At 42.8% G+C, this 25,075-nt stretch overlaps 1 protein-coding gene across 7 annotated transcripts in view; it reads right to left on the bottom strand.

Annotated features, from left to right (window-relative positions):
• The window catches only part of ATP8A1 (ATPase phospholipid transporting 8A1), a 339,326-nt gene that overhangs the window by 19,231 nt on the left and 295,020 nt on the right, over positions 1–25,075 (bottom strand). For all 7 annotated transcript variants that reach the window (XM_073608500.1, XM_073608506.1, XM_073608505.1 and 4 more), the window contains 4 exons: positions 20,496–20,574; positions 15,374–15,435; positions 7,962–8,018; positions 2,163–2,270 (listed from right to left, as the gene is read on the bottom strand). In XM_073608500.1, coding sequence (XP_073464601.1) covers positions 2,163–2,270; positions 7,962–8,018; positions 15,374–15,435; positions 20,496–20,574 — 306 coding nt within the window. The remainder of the gene's footprint in view (positions 1–2,162; positions 2,271–7,961; positions 8,019–15,373; positions 15,436–20,495; positions 20,575–25,075) is intronic.

The following is a 25,075-nucleotide window of genomic DNA, read 5'->3' as shown; positions in this document are numbered from 1 at the left end:
TGATCAGAACAACAATGACTCCTGAATAGCCACAACTCCTCAAGCCAACTTAAGTGACTTTACACTGCAGCATAAAACACACACAGCAAATCATCTCTATATTGCAACTGTGCAGAAAAATCAAAAAATTTTTTTAAAAAGGTCAAAAAGAAAATATCTGCTAATGGCCACTTCCAATTCTTGTGGTTAATATTGCCCAAGTTAGTAATATCTGAGAAAATCTGTTAGTGTACCTTCAGCCAATAAATGTTAAAATTTGTATTTGTTATGTTTAGGACTATGACTAACAGTTCATTTTTACTGCTCCCAAAATATGTATTTATCATTGAATACTTGTGATTTCCCTAAACCATCTGATCCTCATGTGTACCATGCAGGTCTACCAGGTGATATTAAAGGCTCTATGAAAGAAGACTGAAAACAGTGTAGTTACCTTTATGGGATGCAGGCATTTGTAGCGCAGTGTTTCCACAAAAAGGATTTCCTATATTCTGGCCACCTTGTTTCTAACATGTATAATGGAGCTGAGGCAGTATTGGGGACCTAAGGATGTTAATACTGACCATTGTAATGCTAACTATGAATGGACAGGCAAGTGGAGCCACTATTCAGCCTAAACGCTCTTTGGCTTTGCAAATGAACATGAGTTGGGGGAGGTGGGAAGACTTTCTTCCTGCATCATATCTGAAAGGCTGTCAGATTTTTTTTCCTTGTTGAATTGCTGAGTTAATCCAAACTTAAAAGATGTAAAGCTGACATTCGCATTAAAGACAGAAGGCTTCTTTGTATATTTTGGATCATGTGGGGGGGGGTGGGTGGGGGGGAGCAAAATCCCACAGAATTTCCTTCCTTTTTTTTTCTCAGCTACTCCTCTCGCTCTGTGGTAACCATTTTTGTTTGTAACTTTTCACATTTCTCTAGACACAAGCTGGTCAGCTGGGAAATGGCAAACCAATGCCTTGGAGACAATGGCAAAAACAGGAGCAGACTGTTCTAAGGATGGGCTGTGTCTGCCTGGGCTGTGTGGTTTACAAATTGTTCCTAATGTGTGAGATTTGCAGCCCATGCCAAGATTTCTCTTTCTTATGAAACCAAATGGACTCTGCCACAAAGGTGGCTCTCGTGGGAATTCATAAGGACTCAGAAATGAGACTTGAAAAGCCTTAAATAATGGCCAAGCAGCCCCAGGGCAAAGAAAAAAAATAAAAAAGTTGCATACAACTTGCATTAAATAAGACAAGGTATTGCAGATGAAGTATTGCAGTCCTTCCTATTATATACATTGGATGAGAGATTGGAAAAAAAGAGCAACATCTCATAAGCGCCATTAAAAAGGAGAATTCTAGAGAGAAGTGCAAACCAAGCAGGAAAGATTTTAGGGTGAATGTATAGATAAAACATTTTTAGCTTTGGATAGTGTAAGGAAGGTTAGGAACGCCTGTCAATTTTTTTTTCTTTGCCCCTGTAATGTAGTTTTACCCTTTGTTTGCCCTGATGTCCATTGTCAAAGACAAAAAGTGATGGGAAAAGCAAACATTTTAGATATGTCAGCAGAACAGGCAAGGGGAACTCTTCCAAAGTGGACACCTGTTCAGTTAATAACGGTTTCTAACTTCAAGTGCTCTAGGACCAAAGACGGCAAAAACTGCCACAGGATTTAACCTACTCTATCCAAAATAAAAAAAGGCTATGGCTATAGACTTCACACTTCCAGGGCCTAGAAGTGACGCCATTTCCCAGGCTCTGCAGATGTCGTTGCTGCGTCTCCTCTACACTGAAGCCAACGCTGAAACCCGATCATGGCTTCAGAATAGGTAAAAACAGGTATTATTTTTTTTTAATGTATTTATTTATTTTTTTTACAGGGAAGAGTAGTCTTGGAATGGGGGTGGGAGTAGATTTAGCCTTAGTTAGGATTTGACTGGAATTCCATTTTAAATAACCATAAAATACAAACTGTAACAGGGGTAGGCAACCTCGGCACTCCAGTTGTGGCAAAACTACAAATCCCATCATGCCTCTGCCTCTAGGAGTCATGCCTGTGATTGTCAAGGTCTTGCAATGTCTCATGGGACTTGTAGTTTCACCACAGCTGGAAGGCCAAGGTTGCCTGCCCAAAACAGAAAGGGTGCATTTAATAAAAGTGAAAAAGAGAGTCTTACCTGTCCTGACATATCAGGTGCTAAAGGGATTGCTGGCCACAGAGAGGAGTAGACCCCAAAGAAAACAATCCAGAGTAGAATACTTCCCCATATAGCTATGTGACTGAACTAAGAAAGAACAAAAGCAGCATTATTGTGTCATTTCACAGCTAAATAATTCTCAACAATGAAAATAATTTAAAGTTCAGCTGAATAACGGTTAATGTTTGCTGGGTATTTCTTTACATTTTTGGTAACTTTTTCCTACATTGTGTTCATCCTCTGCCTGCAAAAAATATTCATTGTCAGTTGTCTTTGGGTTCTGAATAAATCAGAATCATCCTGGTAATATCCCCCATTCCCCCGAGTCTGTATTCCGGATAACCATGCTTCTGCTTACCCTCTATCTGTCCTCTCATATTAAATGACTTGTTCCTAAGAACACCAACTGACAGTGACTGACACAAGGCATCATGGCACATAATGAGGAAAGAAATTAACAGTTTTCTTACAGGAAAGGTATTAAGTAAAATATGATTAAATAGGGAGCTTTCCTTTAAACAGAGATGCCTAATTTCTCATGCACTTGCCAATTTAAGTGAAAAGAGAAAAGGAAATCCCTTCAGCGCCAAGATTCAAAAAAACAAACAATCTAAACCAGAAATGAGTCTAAACTAGAAAACAGTCACAGCCTTCATTTTATACATTTTGTCACATTTAAAACACATTTTATCCGCAGCAGTTTTTGCATTCTAGAGGCAGTTTACCTCATTTGAACCTCCTGTCTAAGAGTACTAAATTTTAAAACTCATAGATTGCAATAAGTAAAATAATAAGTGTCATAAATCTACAAAGCTAAAGGAATAAAAACTGAATTAGGAAAGTGTTTGCAGTGCCTAAAACCTGCAGCTTTCTATAGAAATGAGACACTGCAGGATCCAGTAGGCTCAGCGACTAATTGGAAATGTTATACACGCAATTTAACACATGGCTGTGAATAACGTCAAGCTTCATTTCTAAAAGCTGAGCAGACCATAGACTGTTCTTCTAGAGAGTTGCCACTTTTCATACACGATTAAGATAGATGGGCATTGAAAGAAGCCAAGTTTGACACCACAAACATGTCACTGATCATATTTCTCCTGTCCAATCATCCTTCTGAACTTTTTTTTAACAAGAATTTGGTGACACAAGTAATGAGAGATATGTGCAACTCTGTGGATGAACCGAAGGAAAAAGAGGCAACTTGGTTTGAGACTTCATGACTGCTCACCTTGCCACCCAGCTCTTCTAGAAGCAATAAAACTGACTATGAATGGAGCACAATCATCCACTTGTCCTCCATTTAGTGATCACATAGAGGAGCTGGGCAGAGAGGGTGGGTACTCTTGGCGAGTGCCTGTCTCAGCTCCAGCAGTATTAACCCCTACTGAACCAGATAACAATGGCGAGAAAGGGAGGGGTTATCAATGGAGGAGGATTTCAACTAATAGAGGAGTCAGCAGCACAAGGGACACAAGTAATTACCCTTGTGCTGATTGTTGTTTTTTGATTTCTGACTAAACGTAGACTTTAACTGTATGTAAAATTTTAACAACATTTTCCTGAATGTGTCAAATAAAAATGAATCAACCTTCCAAAGCTACTGTTTGGAAACTTGGAACAGTTTGTTAATGTGACCCTACTATAAAATATTATTTTTCTAGTAGAGTGAATGCTTGGCATGAACTACGTACGTAAACAATACATTCTCCATTTCACTGTATGGCATTAAAAAATGCTGATACATCCTCATGCATTAGCTGAAACCAGAGAATTTACTGATTTGCTTCTGCCTAACAAGCACTAAGGACCTGACTTTGAACCCATACATGATTTGGCTAATATGATTTGATCAAACATGGTATTGCCCGAGTGAAAGGACAGCTAGAAATTCAGCAGCACCTGTTCTCATAAAGTGGTTTTAAAGGCTGAACGTTTTTTTACCTTCATGCATCAAGGTAAAAAACCTTAAAGAATTTTTCTAAGCAGGGGAATTGGCGCTGTCCAACTATATATGTATAAGTGATGGTTCTTACAAAATTAAAAAATATTGTATGAACAGGTGTATCACAATTATTTATATCAAGAAAGTGTTATTGTGCATGTAAAAACGCTGAAATAACGCAAATGTGAATGGGCCACATATTGAGTGTAATAGGAAAAAAAGTGCAGAGTGCTCCTAAGATACATGCAAAAATCCCGTATCCAATAAATTAAGTATGTGTAGAGAGTAATACCTATATATTGAAAGTGGCAGAGAAACAGAATCCAATATGTAAACAATAATGATAGTCTATATAAACAGTGGTTATAGGGAGAAAAATGTGGAAAAATAAAAATGGCAAATAAAAATGTATAATAGATGTAAAAAACTGTGAAAAACTCCAGCCTGTGTGCATAAAAATCACAATTAAAGTATCAAAACAAGACAATTCATATGTGCATAAAAATCCAAACAAGAACAAATATTTGATTGTTGATGTGTAAAAAAATTGAAAATGTCCGCAAAGAAGTCCTGCTGGTGGAGGGGAAGCGCAGTCACAGCCTTCAACAGTTAGTATCCCATCCTTCCCTACACCCCCACTCGTGTTTGCATTCACCGGACTGCCTAACCCCTGCAGGGGTAAAAGGCATATGCAGACAATCCTGCGATGGCGGAACCGGGAAGTGATCCTCTGTCCAGGGGTGCTTTATCCTGCTCCGGCGTAGTGTTATCCCCAATAACAGGCATCTGTCTCCATGTGTTCATATCCTGCTCCGGCGTAGTGTTATCCCCAATAACAGGCATCTGTCTCCATGTGTTCATATCCTGCTCCGGCGTAGTGTTATCCCCAATAACAGGCATCTGTCTCCATGTGTTCATCTCTAGAGTCTAGAGATGAACACATGGAGACAGATGCCTGTTATTGGGGATAACACTACACCGGAGCAGGATAAAGCACCCCTGGACAGAGGATCACTTCCCGGTTCCGCCATCGCAGGATTGTCTGCATATGCCTTTTACCCCTGCAGGGGTTAGGCAGTCCGGTGAATGCAAACACGAGTGGGGGTGTAGGGAAGGATGGGATACTAACTGTTGAAGGCTGTGACTGCGCTTCCCCTCCACCAGCAGGACACACTTTTAGGGCTTCTTTGCGGACATTTTCAATTTTTTTACACATCAATAATCAAATATTTGTTCTTGTTTGGATTTTTATGCACATATGAATTGTCTTGTTTTGATACTTTAATTGTGATTTTTATGCACACAGGCTGGAGTTTATCACAGTTTTTTACATCTATTATACATTTTTATAATTACCGTATTTATGGCGTATAACACGCACTTTTTTCCCCTTAAAATCAGGGGAAAGTCGTGGGTGCATGTTATACGCCGATCCCCGCTATCGCTATGTGAATGTCGGCGATCGCCGCCGACATTTACATAGCGAGTAGTTTCAAATATGGCGCCGCGGACTTCGGAAGGACTCGGCGGTGCTGAACGAGCGCCGCCGAAATCACAGAGCCGAGATACACATAGTCAGCTGTATTCGGCTCTTTCCGGCGCCGCTCACTGTCACGCCCAGTCCCGCCATTGGACCTGTGTTATGTCCATCATAGGGCGGGACTGGGCGGGACTGTGAGCGGCGCCGGAAAGAGCAGAGAACCCTCGGCTATGTGTATCTCGGCGGCGTTCGTTCACTTCCGCCGGCGCCGAGTCTCTCCGAACTCCGCGGCGCCATATTTAAAACTACTACTATGTGTATGGCGGCGGCGGCAGGAGGCATGGACACTAGGCTGCACTGGGGACAAGGCTGCAGGGACAAGGCTGCATTGATAAGGCTGCACTGGGGACAAGGCTGCATTGATAAGGCTGCACTGGGGACAAGGCTGCATTGATAAGGCTGCATTAATAAGGGTGCACTAGGGACAAGGCTGCATTAATAAGGCTGCACTGGGGACAAGGCTGCACTGGGGACAAGGCTGCACTGGGGACAAGGCTGCACTGGGGACAAGGCTGCATTAATAAGGCTGCACTGGGGACAAGGCTGCATTAATAAGGCTGCACTGGGGACAAGGCTGCACTGACAAGGCTGCACTGGGGACAAGGCTGCACTGACAAGGCTGCACTGGGGCAAAGCTGCACTGACAAGGCTGCACTGACACTGAAAAGGCTGCAATGACACTAACAAGGCTGCAGATGAACACTGATGAGGCTGCATTGATGGGCATTTTAATGTAAGTTTCTTTTCCTTAAACTTCCCTCCTAAAAGTTTTTTTCCTTAAAATTCTCTCCTAAACTTGGGGTGCGTGTTATACGCCGGCGCGTGTTATACGCCGATAAATACGGTATTTTTATTTGCCATTTTTATTTTTCCACATTTTTCTCCCTATAACCACTGTTTATGTAGACTATCATTATTGTTTACATATTGGATTCTGTTTCTCTGCCACTTTCAATATATAGGTATTACTCTCTACACATACTTAATTTATTGGATACGGGATTTTTGCATGTATCTTAGGAGCACTCTGCACTTTTTTTCCTATTACACTCAATATGTGGCCCATTCACATTTGCGTTATTTCAGCGTTTTTACATGCACAATAACACTTTCTTGATATAAATAATTGTGATACACCTGTTTATACAATATTTTTTAATTTTGTAAGAACCATCACTTATACATATATAGTTGGACAGCACCAATTCCCCTGCTTAGAAAAATTCTTTAAGGTTGGATCTCACCTCGGTGAGTTTCTTTTATAGGGGGGCAGCAGTCCTTCTTCCTATACATTCCTAAGCGCGGAATTACTGTTATTCAAGGTAAAAAACCTTCTCTGTCTCAATCCAGCGATAAACACAAGAGCCTTGGCTCTCCGGGGACTCTCCCTCCTCATTGGCTGAGACACTATTGATACTATCAATCACAGCTAGTGAGCCAATGAGGAGAGAGAGGGGGCAGGGCAAAGCCACTGCTCTGTGTGTGAATGGACACGCATAGCCATGGCTCAGGAGTGAGCCTGCTCAGGTGCCCCCATTGCAAGCTGCTTGCTCTGGGGGAAATGGGCAGGAAGGAGGTTCCAGGAGCGGCGGTGGGGGACCCGAGAAGAAGAGGACCGGGGCTGCTCTGTAAAAAAAACGCTACACAGAGCAGTTAAGTATGACATGTCACTTTAAACACATTTTTAACAAAAGTGAACAAATTTCAGCAAGCACAATCCACAATTCACCCTTTAGCTGCCCATTACATAGATAAGGCTAAAGAAATTTCAGCGGGTAGGCAATCTGTAAAATGTACTCTGAGAGGTGCAGATTAGTGTACATTGTAGTCAGTGAACACGCAGGCAAGTTGACATTTTTGCAGGAGAGACATAGCTTGCCTCTTCTGTGAAAAATAGCCTACCTACTTGAAGTTTTTTACACTTTAATTCCACTTAAAAATTACATTCAATTTTTTTCCCCATCTGTGTATCATTAGGGAGATTTCCCTTCACCGTTTGTCCTGTAGAATAAATATTAAGTGACAGCTCCGAGTCTGCTGACGAAACATCCAAGAGGGCGGTGCACAGCAGCAGTTTTGGGGCCTTCTGATGCCTACACAATCTTATGGAAAGATTTTTGTTGAAATGAATGGTCTGGCGACAGTCTCTTTAGTATGTACGATGTATAAAAATACTATGATAAACTGATTAAATATTTCCTGTAACAAGTACCACTTTAATTCTATTATACAAAACCATAATTGATATAGGAAAAAGGATCATTTAGGCTATGAATATTGTTATTTTCCTTACCATGGTCCAATGTGAAGTTTCTAAACCTGCTTTCAGACACACGGTTATCACCACGAACTAAAAAGAAAATACACAGGTGTTATTTAAATGAATGTTTTATATTGTTACTGGTTTCGTTAGTAAATATTAGGACAAGGGGGGTTGCTCTATTAAGTGTAATGATAGTGCTATTTTAGCACTTTAAGGGCCCATTCACACTGATCCATTTTTCCTGCGTTTTTACCTTGCAAGAAAAATCTTTCCCTTTAAATTCTATGGGACTCTTCACATCCCTGCGCTATGGGTGCAGTGCGTTTTGAAAAGTGCTGCATCTTTGGTGCGGTTTTTGAAAAACACACCTCCCCATTGAAATGAATGGAAAACACTGTAAAACTCAACAAAAACGCATCACAAATGTACCATGTTTTGCATTTTTGGAGTCACATGTCCATTTTTTTTAGAGGTGCAGGCAACCAAAAAAATGCACCAGAAACGCACTGGGGACGCATCTGACACACAGCAAAAAATAGGATTTTTTAAAACAGCTTACCTGTAAAATCCTTTTCTTTCGAAGGACATCACGGGACACAGAGCCACAGTAATTACTGATGGGTTATATAGGTATCACTGGTGATTGGACACTGGCACACCCTATCAGGAAGTTCAACCCCCTATATAATCCCTCCCCCTTGCAGGGATACCTCAGTTTTGTAGCCAAGCAATATAGTGTATTAGAAGAGGGGCGGGACCTCTGTGTCCCGTGATGTCCTTTGAAAGAAAAGGATTTTACAGGTAAGCTGTTTTAAAAAATCCTATTTTCTTTCTCGAACATCACAGGACACAGAGCCACAGTAATTACTGATGGGATGTCCCAGAGCAATGCTACCTGAGGGGGGGGAACCACGACCAAGTAGGGTGCAATCAGACCTGAGGACCCTGTACTGCTGCCTGCAGCACACTACGCCCAAAGGCGATATCCTCATGCCTTCTCACATCCACCTGATAGAATCTGGTGAATGTATGAACTGAAGACCAGGTTGCGGCCTTGCAGATTTGAGCCATAGAGGCCCGGTGATGCACTGCCCAAGAAGCACCAATAGCCCTTGTGGAATGTGCCCTGATCTGAAACTGAGGAATCTTCTGTTTCAAACCGTAAGCTTGAATGATCAACTGTCGAATCCATTTAGAAATGGTAGCTTTTGACGCTGCCTGTCCTCTATTGGGACCCTCTGGCAGCACAAACAAAACATCCGTCTTGCGGATCTGAGTAGTTGCCCCTAGATAGGCCTTAACTGCTCTTACTACATCCAACGAATGTAGAGATCTCTCTTCCGGAGAACAGGGATCTGGAAAAAAGGAAGGTAGAACAATGTCTTGGTTTAAATGAAAATCAGAAACCACCTTCGGTAAAAAACTAGGATGAGGGCGTAGTACCACTCTATCCTTGTGTATAATCAAATAAGGCTCCTTAGAGGAAAGAGCTGCTAATTCTGATACTCTTCTAGCAGAAGAGATGGCCACCAGAAAAATTAATTTCCTTGTCAACAAGACCAAAGGAATCTGACTTATTGGTTCAAAAGGCTGTTTCTGTAACACAGCCAGGACCAAATTCAAGTCCCAGGGGTTTAGGGGCACTTTAACCGGAGGATTAAGACGCATCACCCCCTGCATAAAGTTTCGGACCAAAGAATGCGAAGCAAGTGGACGCTGAAATAATACTGATAAAGCAGAGACCTGGCCCTTGATGGTACTCAAGGCCAGCTTCATCTCTAATCCCATCTGTAAAAAATCAAGGATTCTACCTATGACATATTTCCTGGGATGCCAACCTCTGGATTCACACCAGGTTATATAAGCCTTCCAGACTCTATGATAAATCATCCTGGAAGCTGGCTTCATTAATCAAGGTAGCTATGACAGGACCTGAGAGCCCACGACTCTTCAGAACGTGGGTCTCAATAGCCAAACCGTCAAAATTAGCGTTTGTAAGGCAGGATGGAACACTGGACCTTGAGATAACAGGTCTGGGCGTACCGGTAGGGTCCATGGGGAACCCACCGTCATCCTTACTATTTCTGCATACCAAGTCCTTCTGGGCCAAGCAGAGGCCACCAGAAGTACCGACTTCCTTTCCTGCCTGATCCTGCGAAGGAGTCGTGGTAGTAGCAGAATAGGCGGGAATGCGTAAATCAGTGAGAACCGATGCCACGGAATCACCAACGCATCCGTCCCGCATGCAAGAGGATCTTTTGTCCTTGCCACAAATCTGTCTGTCTATCTTTTTGTTGAATCGGGATGCAAAGAGATCCACATCTGGAACCCCCCCATCTTTGGCATATGGCCCAAAAGACGTCGGGATGCAGAGACCATTCCCCTGGAAGTAACTGCTGGCGACTTAGATAGTCCGCCTGCCAATTTTCTATTCCCGGGATGAAAACTGCCGATATGCATGGCACATGCATCTCTGCCCAGACTAAGATCTGGTTCACCTCTTTTTGAGCAGCTCGGCTCCGGGTGCCTCCCTGATGATTGACATAAGCCACTGCTGTGGCATTGTCGGACTGGATCCTGACCGGACAACCCTGTAGCCTGATAGTCCAGGCTTTTAGAGCTAGATGTATCGCCCGGATCTCCAGAATGTTGATGGGTAAGGTCCTCTCTGTCTTGGACCATACCCCTTGGACCGCAGCCTGTTCCAGAACTGCTCCCCAACCTGACAGACTGGCATCTGTTGTTACCACCGTCCAGGTGTACCGGTAGAAAGGATTTCCCCTTCTGCAGGTTTTCGGGTATGAGCCACCAATTGAGGCTCTGACGCACCGCATGCGACAGGTGCATCGGAAAGTCTAATGCCTGAACCTTCTTGTTCCAGGTCGACAGAATACTGTGTTGCAGCATTCTTGAGTGAAACTGAGCATAGGGAACTGCTTCGAATGAAGACACCGTCTTCCCTAGTAGCCTCATACAAAGGCGGACTGAGGGACCCTTCTTGGTCCTTACTGTCAGAAGCAGCTCTCTCAAAGCAGTGATCTTTGCCTGGGGTAGAAATATTTTCTCCTGGCTTGTATCTATAATCAGACCTAAATACTCCAGTCTTCTTACTGGTTTTAGGAAAGACTTTTCCAAGTTGAGGATCCAACCCAGGTGTTCTAGATACCCGACTGTGGTCCTCAAGTTTCCATTCAAAGAGGCTATCGACCGGTCTATCAAGAGCAGGTCGTCTAGGTATGCTATGACAGCTATACCCTGAGCCCTTAATCTGGCCAGAGGACGAGCCAAGATCTTTGTGAACACTCGAGGTGCAGTGGCTACCCCGAAAGGCAGAGCCACAAACTGGAAATGGCGCCCTCCTACCTCGAAGCGCAGAAACTTCTGATGAGCAGGAAAAATGGGCACATGCAGATATGCATCTCTGATGTCTATTGATGCCAGAAATTCTCCTCCCTGCAGGGTGGGAACTACTGTTCGAATTGATCCCATGCGGAAGGATTGAATCCTTAGGAATCGGTTCAGATCCCTTAAGTCCAGAATGGGCCTGACACCCCCATTTGGCTTTTGGACCGTAAAAAGGTTGGAATAGAAGCCCAATCCCTGGTCCTTTGCGGGAACTATCATAATGACCTCCTGCGACAAAAGTCGCTCTAACGCTAGCAGGAGCGACTGCTTCTTCTCTGGGTCTCTGGGAACATTTGATCTGAGGAACCGAGGAGAGGGGAATTCCTGAAACTCCAGCTTGTACCCTAAGGTTACCGTGGAGATTACCCATCTGTCCTGGAAGTCCTCCTGCCAGAGCTCTGAGAACTGTCGCAGTCTTCCCCCCACTCGAGTGAGCGGGGGCGCCCCCTCATGCAGAGGTCTTAGTGTTTTGCCTAGTAGGCTTCTTTCCCCAGGACTTCTTTTGTCCCTGGGGTTGACTCTTGTCTCTGGACCCCGATGGAGGCGGCCGTCGAGACTGCTTGGAGGCTGAAGCCCCCGGCGCTGGGGAAAGAGTCCGTTTGAAAGAGGGACGCTTACTCTTCTTCTTGACAGGTAAGAGAGTGCTTTTCCCACAAGAGATTCTCTTGATATAGTTATCCAAGTCCTCTCCAAACAACCTTGCACCACGAAATGGAAACCCAGCCAGTAGCTTCTTACATGGTGCTTCGGCTGACCAATTTTTAAACCATAGGATTCTACGTATATGCACCAACCCCAGTGAAAGACGTGAGGTTTGCACGATAGAATCTCTAATGGCGTCAACCACAAAGTATAAGGCCGCTGGAAGGTTAGCAAACCCCTGGGCCTGCTGTTCAGGTAATACTTTGATGACCTGCTTAACATGGTCTCTTAAGTATTGACAGACTCCAATCGCTGCTACTGCAGGTTGGGCCACTGATCCTGCTAAGGAGAAAACATCCTTCAATAGGGATTCCATCCTCTTATCTACAGGATCCCTGAGCATCTGAGCATTGTCTACAGGACAAGTCAGGCTATTATTTACGGAGGAAATGGCGGCATCAATAGCCGGTATTCCCCACATTTTAATAAACTTTTCTTCCATCGGATAAAGTGTTGAAAACTTTCTCGGCGGAAAAAAACGTTTGTCTGGGTGATCCCACTCAGAATAAATAAGCTTTTCAAGTAAAGTATGAACAGGAAAAGCATGTGCTGCTTGGAAAGGTTTCAGTGACCCCAAAGCAGAAGAGGATTCTTTAGCAGTTTCAGGTATGGGCAACTTAAATGTGGAGCGGACCAATCCAGTGAGGATCTGCACTAAGACTTTCTCCTCTTGGGAAGTCGCAGAGGGTCCCTCTCCACCTGAATCCTCCGAAGAGGAATCATCCATCCCATCCCGATCCTCTGAAAGGGATTCATCTCCTTTATCCCAGAGCTCCTCTGTCTGAGGGTCTTGGGGAACAGAGGAAAGCCTAGTGCGTTTTCTTCCACTGAGTGAAGACGTAATCACGGCCATTAATCTTTCCTCTAGACCATTAATGGTTGAGGAAAAAACCTCTTGTGTAATATATACAGGGGCTGAAGTGCCAGAAGCAGGTGTAGCCCCTGACCCCGATGGCTCTCCCTGGCTAGCCGTCCCTGGCCCATCTTTAGGGGGGGAGGATGCTGCCGACAGGGGGCCCTCAGAACCTGAACGAGATCCCCTAGTGTCTCTGGTTCCTGGGGTGCTTGAACCTCTTCTACCCATAGTGCAAAGCAACAAGGTGTGAAGTATACAAATGAACACTGCCCGCTGAGCGATGTAGTCTGGCTAAAAGCCTTGCTACCCAATGCTCAGTCTGGTGTTACTTCAGTAAATGCTGCCTAGGAGAATGCCTGTGTCCCACCTTACATGCGACCGTCAGCTCTGTGTCTCTCAGAAGGCTGAGTGCACCTGTACAGAGTGCCTTTAATAGCCTGCAGCTGGCCTGAGTGGGAGTCTAAGCACTCTGTGCTGACGTCCTGCCCCGTCCTCTACCGCCCCCCCCTCAAGTTTTGAAAAAAACGAGCGCTTCCCGCGCTGCCGACTCTCCTGTCATGCTTCCGGAGAAAGGCTGGGGATTGGGGGGGAGAGAGGGAGGCTGGTAACAAGATCTGCCTGAACGGCTATCTTGAGAGATGGTGGCCATTAGGCCGCAGAGCCCGGGTGGTATAACCACTTTCTAGACCCCTGTGGCCCCTCTCTAGCCTGGGGGGGAACATTCAAACATGAGAAATCCCCCTTTCCACCTTACCTGTTTGCAGCCTGCTTGAGACGCTGGGACATAAACAGCGATTACAACACCTGAGACAGAGTCAGCATGTGTAGGTTTGTGCTCTTGGCAGCCCCCGGTGGTCACAATAGGCATAGCATGCATTTACCTTAAAGGAGAAAAGCCACTAGAACTCAAAAGTTCTGTGGAATCTCCTCTTACCTTATCCAGCCGCAGGGTGCTGTTTAAACAGACCCAATCTTCACCTCTCACGGTGGGCTCCGTTTGAAAAAACCGTCAGAGACTGGGGCCCCCATCAGTAGGGGGATCCAACAGTTCTGGGACCGTAAAGCACCTCGCCAGAAATTAGGAAGTTTAAAGCCATTTTCTGATCTGCGGGGTCCAGCTCTCTAAAAAGAGAAGCATTACGGGTAAAACCTCGTTTCTTCGGACACAAGGCCCGGGTACCATTCAATTCGGCCATGGAAAGACACTTTGAATGGATCCGGTTCGCCTGGCTTGCCCCAGTATAGGATCTTAGGATATTCCCTTTGGAGCTCAGCACAGGACATCTTTACACGTCCATCACCTAAGACACTGGCGTAAAAACTGAGGTATCCCTGCAAGGGGGAGGGATTATATAGGGGGTTGAACTTCCTGATAGGGTGTGCCAGTGTCCAATCATCAGTGATACCTATATAACCCATCAGTAATTACTGTGGCTCTGTGTCCCGTGATGTTCGAGAAAGAAATGTATTTTGCTACAGTGCAGTGTGAAAGTGCCTTAACACTGTTGTCAAACTGGTTGGTCAAAATTCAGGTTGCCCATGGCCAAGCTTTAGGCTGCTTTCACACTAAAAGCAGCTAAAGAAAAAAATGTGTGAACAATACTATGGAACTGTTCACACTGGTTCATTGCATTTAGTAAAATTCTGCATGCTGCATTTTTGGGTGCTATAAAAAAACGCAACAAAAACACACCTCCCCATTAAAATGCATAGAAAACGCAGCAAAAATGCACCCGTAGTTGTGTTTTTGAGTCACATGTCCTGTTAAAAACGCACCATAAACGTGGCAGAAACGCATGTGTTTTTGCTATGGATCAGTGTGAAAGTGCCCTTAGAGTAAGAATACCTAGACATGGGAGAGACGCCTGTACTGTCAAAGTGTGGCAGATAAGTAAATCTTAAGCCAGCCATAGATGGATGGAAATTTGGCTGGTTCAGCAGGAACATCTGAATTTTAATCCACTAAAGCCAAGGCTGGTTATAGTGAAGAGAAGAAAAATCCCTGGTGCCGCACATCCACAGAGTCCTATGGTGGTATACGAGAGACAAACTCAGCCTGGGCTCCCGCCAGGCCACGCCCCCAACATGTTCCAACGTGGGATCATCCCCATGACTGAGCTCCGGGGGGCGGAGTGAACCACGTTGGGGACGTGGCCTGGCAGAAGCCCAGGCAGAGATTGTCTCTCATACCACCATAGGACTGCGTGGATGTGCAGCACCAGGGCTTTTCCTCTCTTCTTCTAGTGACTACAGGATAAAATAGCGCAGCAGAAAGGATTCCCCTATCAACATTGATGGTGTTTGATGGGGTAAGAGAGTGATTTTCTTTACTTCAATCCGTAGTTGGAAGGAAAGAAAATTGTATATTGTATGGCCTACCTTAGATGATTTATCATTTCACTGCTCTGCCCTTACAAAATCACATCTGTCCTGGTGAAAGGGGTATCTAAAGAAAATGCATTCTGCATTGTAAACTTACAGTATAAACGATATTTCCAAGTAAAAGATAGTCTGATGCTTTTCCATTTGCAAATACACAATCTGTATTAAAAAATAAATTAAAAAAAAGATTGTATTTAATATATAAATATGGAATGTAAATGACTTCAATAAATCAATAAAATAAAACAAACAATTAAACTTCTGGTAAAACACAAAGGCTATCCGGAATGTCCATTGAGGGAAAAAAAAAAAAAAAAAAGATATAACTGCAGTGGACGTTCCAAATCTCAGCCAAATAAAGACAGCACATTTCAATGATGTCCAACACTTTGTGCTTTAAGCGGAGTTCCAGATGTATCTGTGTTAATTAAAAGTCAGCAGCTACAAAAAGTGCAGCTGCTGACTTAATAAAACACACACTCGCCTGTCCCAAAATCCAGCCATGCGGACGCCGAAACCCTCAGTTCTCTCCACCGCCTCTCCCCGGCATGACTAGTGTGAGCACCCGGCTGTGACAGCTTGCAGCTTCTGCACGTCCTGAATGGCCAGGCAATCTTCTGGGATCTGTGACATGTCCCAGAAGATATCAGGGAGGGAGGGGAGAGGAGAACTTCCGCTCGAGTCGCCTAGGCGGCCCAAGCCAAAGTGGGAGCGGGTACCTGTCAAAACTAGGTAACTGTCACCCCCCTCCCCAAAAAAGATGACATGTCAAATGTGGCATGTAAGGGGGTGAGGAGCCCTTAAAGTGGAAGTTCCATTTTTGGGTGGAACTCCGCTTTAACAGTGTTACATTGAAAAGACCCAAAATAATAATAATGTACTACTTTCACAAAAATCAAGCACCAAACAGGACCAAACCGACATCAAGCACTACACAAACATTTGTTATTTATGAACGGAAAACGTGTTTACTTTTAGAACAATGTATTTGTTAACCAACATTATATGGGGCATATTTCTTCAATATCTTATATGGACATTGAAGATTTGAACAATAAAGCATGCACACAACTGGGCAGCAAAGTGACTTGGTGATTAGCACTATTGCCCTGCAGCACTGGGGTCTTCTGTTAGAATCCCCATCAGGATACTATCTGCATGGAGTTTGCGTGCTCTTCTTGTGCTTGTATGGGTTTCTTCTGGGTACCCGGGTTTCCTCCAACACTAAAGTTATTCTGGGAAGTTAAAAGTATAACTAAAGGCAAAACTTTTTTTTTAGTTTTGGACAAAAGGGAGATGGATTAAAACACTAGTCAGTTTTTTTTTTTTTTTTTTGCTGTCTGTGCCCCCATTAAGGAGATTCACCCTTCCTAGTTTTGGTGTATACCAATGTCACTGAAAGTGCAAATAAAAGAAAATCCCACATTTTGGGTTGTCCCCACAAAAGTAATTAAGGGGAAATCTTTCAATAGGCACACTAGTTCTAGTGACCTGGGGGTCCCCAAGGGATTCCCTTAATTTGCAGGGATTTCTTCTCGCTTCCTGTTTGGCTATGGGACAGGAAGTGAAGGAAAATCTCTGCAATGGGACACAGATACCAAAAAAAAAAAAATCCTGACAGGCTATAACCCTCCCTTACTCTATCCAAAATGAAAAAAAAAGTTTTGCCTATAGTTCTACTTTAATTGTCTCCTATCTAAATTGGGCCCTAGTATGATATAAGTGCACATAAGATAGCTGCCTCCACATCCGCCCCAAAAACAGGTAAAGTGCTTTGAGCCCTCAAGAAAAGCGCTATAGAAATAAAATAACTGAACAAAGGTAAGGTATAGTTAGCCAATTATACTATCTATCTATCTTTCTATCTATCTAGTGACTGCATACATTGTATGTTAAACCATTGGTGCTAGCTTTATTTGCGCCTTAAAAAACAAAAAAACAAACTACCTGTAGTGTGGTTTTAACAGAGATGTACTTTTTATTCCCAAATGCAGCACACTACAACACACAGATGGGTAACATTTGTACAATATGGTATGCACTGAAAGCCATGCACAGCAATGTGTGTTGCGCATTAGGATTAAATTCAAAATGAATGGCACCACCGTCATGTTTTGCATTTTACTGTAATGGCGCAGGTCTTAGGACTCGAGTGCAGCCTTTACAGACAAATTCCATTTTTTATCCTATACAGAGCACTGACTGTGCTTTGTAAAGCATTATAATGCAAACACACATGCTTTTGTCCACCCATCAGTGAGCTGTAGGCCCAGCCAGATGCAGGTGGGAAGAGAATAAAAATATATGTGTGGTGCAGCACCCTGGCAGAAGGCTCCCTTCAGAAAAACAACACTGCGGCAGTATTTAAGACTGCGGACTGATCCACAGCCAAAACATTGGTTTCTGGGCAGGCCTCGTCCATGCCAAATATGAATCAGCTGCTTTAACCTTAAACCAGCAGAGCACAGCACTTAAAAACACTAGGTAATAGGAGGCTCCTACGATTTATGTGGCTAACGCAAATAAATTAGGCCCATTTAAACATCACATTTGTAACCATGTGGTCACACTCAGTGCGGTTGGCATCAAATGGCTCCTTGCTAAAGTTTCACACACTCCAGAAACAATTCTGATCTACGTATACAGTCAGGTCTTACAGCAAACACTATAAATCTGCCAAATGCATAAAGTAAATGTGAAAAGAAAAATTGTGTCCAGATTCTGCAAACCAAAACGCATAACAAATGAGATGTCAGTCTGTAGGTTAAACTGAGCCTACTGCCACAAAAACACAGAAATGTTTCTTGTCCCCCCAATAGAAAAGTATAAACATTTTTACACTCATTCCTATTCTCAAAAGGCTAAAAGTACATATTCTGATTTTATTTATACATAATGCTGTGAAAAAATATTGTCCTTCCTATTCTGTATGTTTTTGCTTCTTTTATCTCCTGATAATTTTCACTTCAAAATGTTCAATTCACAAAAATAAATCTTGCTTTGGTGTGGAATAGTTATTTTTCTGCATAAATGTCAAAGGCCTGGAACCCCCTATTTATCATAATATGGGGAATTGTAATTTGTAATAGCAGACATGCAAGATAAACCCCTTAGGGCCCTCTACACTACTGCATTAAAGGGTACATTTTTTTGCAGGTAAAAAAAATGTTCATATTTTATTTTTTGTATTAGGAGCCTGTAAAGCATTGCACCAGTGGTCAGCACATTGCTGATGTCATGCAGGTCTCCCGCACACTGTCAGTGTATCTGCTTGCCCATATATCCCGTACAGGTAAGCCAATACTTGTTAGCAGGAACACTCAAATTAACTACCATGACGCTCCACAGTGCCGTGGAAGTTCACTGAGAGCTACAAGCCGACAGCCGCTTGGGATGTTGAGACTTGTAGTTCAATTATTCACAGAGCTGCGTGTATGAATGAGGTGGCCGTGTGGGCAGAGCCCCGCGTGGCTGCGCTGTTTTTAAACAGTGACAGCTAGTACGGGGAACTTCTCCCTGTACTGCTGCCACAGGATGGGGAGGGGGGGGGCAAGGAGGGGAAAGGGAGGGGGAGGGGAAAGGGAGGGGGAGGGGAAAGGGAGGGGGAAGGGAGGGGAAAGGGAGGGGGAGGGGAGGGGGGAAGGGGAAAGTGAAAGGGAAAGGAGAAAGGGGAAGAGGAAAGGGGAAGGGGCAAGGGGAAGGGACAAAGGGCAAGGTGCAAAGGGCAAGGGGCAAAGGGCAAGGGGCAAAGGGGGAGGGGGAAGGGGCAAAGGGGGAGGGGCAAAGGGGGAGGGGGAAGGGGCAAAGGGGGAGGGGGAAGGGGCAAAGGGGGAGGGGCAAAGGGGAGGGGCAAAGGGGCAAAGGGGGAGGGGCAGCGGCTGCAGCATTGGGAACATGTTACATATTCCACCCTGAAATTGGGAGGAACATGTAACATGTTACCAAAGGTGAACTTATCCTTTAAGGCATGTAATGTGCATTGGTGTGCAGTGGTGCCCCAACTCACTTTGATTGCAGCACACTGCAAAAATAACATATACACAATAATGTACTACCATGTGTTGTGGTGTGCTGTCTCACAAAAAATAGTGCAGGCACATATTTCTGTGTGTTCTGGTGCACTGCAAGCCCATTAAAATGAATGCTAACAAGCTGCAAAACACATGAATGCAACAAACCACACTGCAAATGCATGAATGGGCCCCCTTAGGCCCCCTTCGTATGATTGCATTTGAGTTTGCATAGCCACAAGAGAACTGGCTTATAGGGACATGGGGCAAGGCATTCACAGTGCAAAAAAGTTATGTTCGTTTTTGTGCATTAAGATGCACAGCTAGCCCATTCAAAATGAATGAGCTGTCTTAACATGCAATGTGTTAATGCAATAGTTAGGCTGAAAAAAGACAAGTCCATCTAGTTCAACCAATAAAAGGGGAAAAAACAAAAACAAACCAACAATCCCAAATACATAATCCTATACCCACAGTTGACCCAGAAGAAGGCAAAAAACCCCAGCAAAGCAGAATCCAATTTACTCCAGCAAGGGAAAAAATTCCTTCCTGATCCCCCCAGAGGCAATCGGACATTCCCTGAATCAACTTTATAAATGTTAGTATACAGTTCATTTAGGAAAGAACCCAGGCCTTTTTTAAAGCAATCTACTGAGCTGGACAGAACCAGCTCTTGAGGGAGTCTAGTCCACATTTTCACAGCTCTTACTGTGAAGAAGCCTTTCCGTATTTGAAGATTACATTTTCTTTTCCTCTAGATGTAAAGAGTGCAGTGCATAATGTGAAGGGGGACTTTGTGAAATAATAAAAAGAATTTGATTGACATGTTAGCAAATAACACAGGCGGGTAAAAATTAAACATTCCCTAGGCTTTTGTGTACCAAGGCTATGATCTCAGTGAGCTCCAGATCTGCACAAGGACATATGTTAGATTTTTGTCATAATTTTTTTCTATCAGTTCACAACTAGAAATGACAAAAAACAGAACTGGTTCAATTAAATGTGAAAGCTGTAAAAATTTAAAAAACTATACAAATGACTAACACTTTTCACAGAACCATACAGACTATTGTTCACACATAAATGCTGCTAGTCACATGAGGTTTTATAAGACCTTGTATTTATAAAAAAAAAAAAAACTCTAACCACGAGAAGCCAACACATGCCCTGTGTGTCACTCATTACCAATGCATACAGAATGTCTCTTACCATACTGCAGGGCTTTCAATGGGAACCAAAACAGGACAACACTGTGCAAAAGACCATTCAGGCAATGAACCCAGAAAACCTAGGAGGAGAGAGTGAGGAGATTCATTTGTAAAGAGCGGAGTTGGTGAACCATCAATCTAGCTTTATCTGTGTGCAGCAAGTGTGACTGTCAGGGCACCGGCCTGAAGCGATGTCACACACCAAGCAAAGATATATTTCTATACAGACACATCAGCACTAATACAATTCTGGCAAACAAAACTCTGTGCCATTAGAAAATGATCATTTAGCAACATTGTAGGAATGTACATGTGTGATGCTCATACCAAATGGTGGAAAATGTCAGCGGATGGTGGGGGTAGGTAGCATTTCATCAGCACATTTAGATGTCTAGACTAGAAAATTTATTTACTGTGCCGAGTGGCTTGACCATCATGTAAAAAGCAGTTATAAATCAGTATAAATGTATTTACACTATGCTTTTTCTGTACTGTGATCACAATACGGCATATTACAGCATGGTGACTCCGTATGAGATCACCCTATACATGCTCATCAGTCTTGTGAAGACCCATTTGATTTTATGGGCAATCAAGCTGGCATTCATATTTATAGTGGATTGCGTTCTCATTGAAGCCAATGGGACATTGTTCCAAAAAAAACCTCCAAAAACCTAAAATCAGAATTCAGCTTCTGGGGGAAAAAAATGTTACCTTTAGAAAAACTTTAACATGGACCGCTCAACAGAACCAAGAGCTATAGAGCTGCTGGTGGACTGTGCTTCCTGAACGTGTCAGCATCATGACTGCACCTCATTGGCACTTAAAGGGTTAGTTTACACCAGATGCAGTCAAACATTTTTAAACATGGTAAAAATGTATATGCAAGAGAAATTAATGTATTTTAACAAGCTTAGTTTACACCATTACAATGTGCATTTAAAAAAGCACAAAATGGTGCATGTAACCAGAACGAACCGCAGACACATGCAAATGCAACTCATTAAAGAAATGCATGTAAATGTGAATATAGAACCCATGCACTGAACGTGGGAATTGCACAAAGTGGTTGTTACTCCCTAAAGTGCATCCTTTGCATGAGCACATTAGACTATAGCTTCCACAAGACACTATTAGCAAGTCAGCACTTGCATAGGAAAGAAAATACAAAAATTTAAAATTCAAATATATTTTATGATAAAGGGAAAAAAAAGTTGCATGTATAGAACAAAATAATCAGATTCCCAAACAACTAAAAACTATATAAATTATGTCAAATCAGCTATGAGCATAAGGGAAACTGGCACATTAAAAATACAGCCAAAAACAAGTTAAATAGATTAAACAGATTAAACAAATTCACTCATAAGAAAACGAAAAAAAAAAAAAAAAAAAGAAAGAAAGTACACTATCTGCCGAAAAAAACGGAGCAATTCGTTCTGTGAAAACATAGCTACTTGTTCTTTTACTATTTTCTGCTGAAAAATATGGCCACACAGGGTTGATCATTATTAATAGGTGAAAAAAAAAAAATCCACTTTTCTGCTAGAACATCCATTGTTGATTGAGCAAGTCATACAGATTTTAGATGTGCATTAGCACTGATCTCATTTAACGCTAAGGACCTATTAACCCCATCCTTGGCAGATGGCCCTGCGGCTGTATATGCTCATGCAGCTCACTTACTGCATCGTTACCTCGGTATTTTGTATGACGGGCAGCACAGGTGGGTGCAAGATAAATGAGCTGCTTCCCTCCCATTCTCCTGACTGATACAAGTCACATACTAATCCGGTCACCCCTGTGGGGCCCTTTTAACCTTTCACCCTTCTTTCCATAACAAGCATCTCAAATACCTCACACTAGAAATGAAATGCGCCTATTCCCCAACCTATTCAAGCTGAACATTAAATACAAATAATGATCGTGAAAAGAAGGTGGAATATGAAATTTCAAAACTCGGTCCAGTAAAAACAGTTTGAGGATCGCAGAGTGGTTTGCTGTATTTTTGATTAATTGCATTATTCCCCATTTGTCAGGCCGTGAGGCTCAAATCACATTGACATAAAATAGTTTTTCTCCTCGTTTTTTTTCCCCCAGCCAGAGCAAGTGTTTCGTGTTAGAAGGTTTTGAGATGGGAAAGCCAAAATAAGCAATATAATACTAAAGCTGAACGCTCCGAACGCAGAAAGTTTCTGCTATAGTAATATCTAAGCTCATTTATTTTATGACAATGAAATTCAGCTAAGACATTAAATTATTGTGTTCTCAGTGAGCCATGCTGAGGAAATAGAGTCGTCATATTTTATTGTTTTATAGTGCTTTATCAAAATTAGTTTGTTTCTCTCACACTTTGGTAATAACCACGAAAGTAAAATATAGACTTTTACATTTTTACACATCATTCTTGTTTACTATACAATTTTTAGTTTAATTAAAAAAAAAAAAAAAAAAAGACTGCATTATTATTTTTTATATTAAACCCAAACTTTTTCTAGTTTTATTTTATTTTTTTGCTGTTTTAGAGAAATCTGTCCAAAGTGAGGAGGAATTAACGTCTTAAAAAGGTGTCCCCTCTTCTCCCTTTTTTGGTAGCAACCATAACATTTTGGATTTCCAATTTACTTCCGTTCTGTAGACAAAGGTCCATTTAAAATGTGATAACTGAGCAATGGCTGCTTCACTTCCTGTTCACCTTTTTAACCAATGTTCCTTACAGAACATCTCCTCTTAAAGGAGAAGTACAGCACCACATGTTTGGCTGTACTTCTCCTGTGAATCACAGGAGTACATTTCATATTGCACTCCTGTGACCTGTTTTCAGCAGGCAGTGTGCTGAAGCTCGCTGTTGGCTGATGTCACAGAGTCAGTCTAGGCTGGGGTAAGATCATGACAATAAAAGTAGGGTTCCTCCCACAACCTGGACCAACACCTGGCTCAGCATCTCAGCGAGCTGCTGAGAGCCTGAACCAGCCGCTCCCTACCACTCCACAGCCCAGTGCTCCAGTGAGCCCGGGGGGCGTTTGTTGGCACAGAGCAGAGAACCGATGACTGACAGTCACCAGCTCTCTGCTCACGGATCTCCGAGAACCGAGTGATCAGCAGTCTTTGATTGCTCGGTTCTCAGGTCTTAGAGCTGGCGGGGGACAGATGCAGCATTGGACCAATGCTGCTTCCACCTAGGCAAGTATGATTTTGTAAAAAAAAAAAACAAAACACTGAACTTCTCTTTAGGGTCTCACGCACACTGGACATTTTAAAAATGTCTGTAGCTTTAGCTGTAGAATGCTGCGTTAAAAATGCTGATTTTTTTTTAGAGTTTTGCAGCGTTTTTGCGTTGACATTTTTTTAGCAAAACTATACTCCCACAAAAGCTGGAACTATGTTTCCCCTTGTTTGCTGTCCTAGTGATACAGTTTTACCAGACAGGACGTATGGGGCAATCTCCAAAAGGAACACAGACAGAAGTAAATTTATTTATTTACTTTTAAATTTATTTTCTTTTACTAAAAATCACATCAGCATACAGGTATTAAATCATCTTACACTCATTAAACATTTTTTACTTATACTTCCAATCTCTGCTTATCCATTTCATGGTTGAATGAGGCACTGGTGATGAAATCAGAGCCTCACAGATGCATCCTAAGAAGGCTACATCACCAGTGCCTTCCCCCTCAGATGGTGTGCAGGTGATCCAGTAGACATGCTTGGAGATCCAGGAAGTAAAGCGAGAATGATTCCCCCGGCCCTTAGTAAAAAATGGCCACCGTGGGAAGAATGGGAGACATAGAAAAATAAGGTATGCAAAGCATAAAAAGCCTGCAATATCTGTAAGTATTGGCTTGTAGGTTGACATTACTAAACATTTCTCAAAGTGCCTTTCACGTAATTTTTAAGATAACGGTGAAGTCCCTATTTAAAATTGTTGTCCAGTCAGAATAAAAAATAAAAGTCAGCACCTACAAATCCTGTAGCTGCTGACTTTTAATAAAAAGGACACTTACCTGTCCAAGGGTTCAAGCTCTGTCCTCACCCAAGCCGATTCTTCAATCGGCTTTGGGTCCAGGCGCCAGCATCCTTACTGTGGGCAGCCAGCTATGCTGCTTTCGGCTTCACAGCCAGCTGCCCGCTGTGCTTTGTGAATGGTTCCACAGTCTTCTGGGACCTGTGATGTGTCCAAGAAGACTGCAGGGAGGGAGGGGAAGTTGGAGCAGATACCTGTCAAAAGAAAATACACACTATACCCCCCATCCTCCAAATGATATGCAACTTTTGGTGGAGTTCCGCTTTACATAGGAGAATGTTAGAACCCCCATTAGGTTTATATAGTTGTCAGTTTACAAATTGCATAATTTTCTTTCACTTCCTGTCGGTAAAACTATTTTTTTTAAGTATCACAATGACAGGAAGTTAGTGAAAATCTCTCTAAAGGAGCAGTAAAACCTGACCAGGATTTTAATGCTCCACTACTCCATCCCAAACTAGAAAAAAACCCTATCCCTTAATTGTTTTCTGTTTAAAATTGATTCTTAGTGTGCCTTGTCTGTATGACAGAGTAAGGGTGCAATATGAGTGTTG

The sequence above is a fragment of the Aquarana catesbeiana genome, linkage group LG01 (assembly GCF_042186555.1).
Source record: "Aquarana catesbeiana isolate 2022-GZ linkage group LG01, ASM4218655v1, whole genome shotgun sequence".
In the NCBI taxonomy this organism is placed as follows: domain Eukaryota; kingdom Metazoa; phylum Chordata; class Amphibia; order Anura; family Ranidae; genus Aquarana; species Aquarana catesbeiana.
This window is presented reverse-complemented; position numbering and strand designations above follow the sequence as displayed.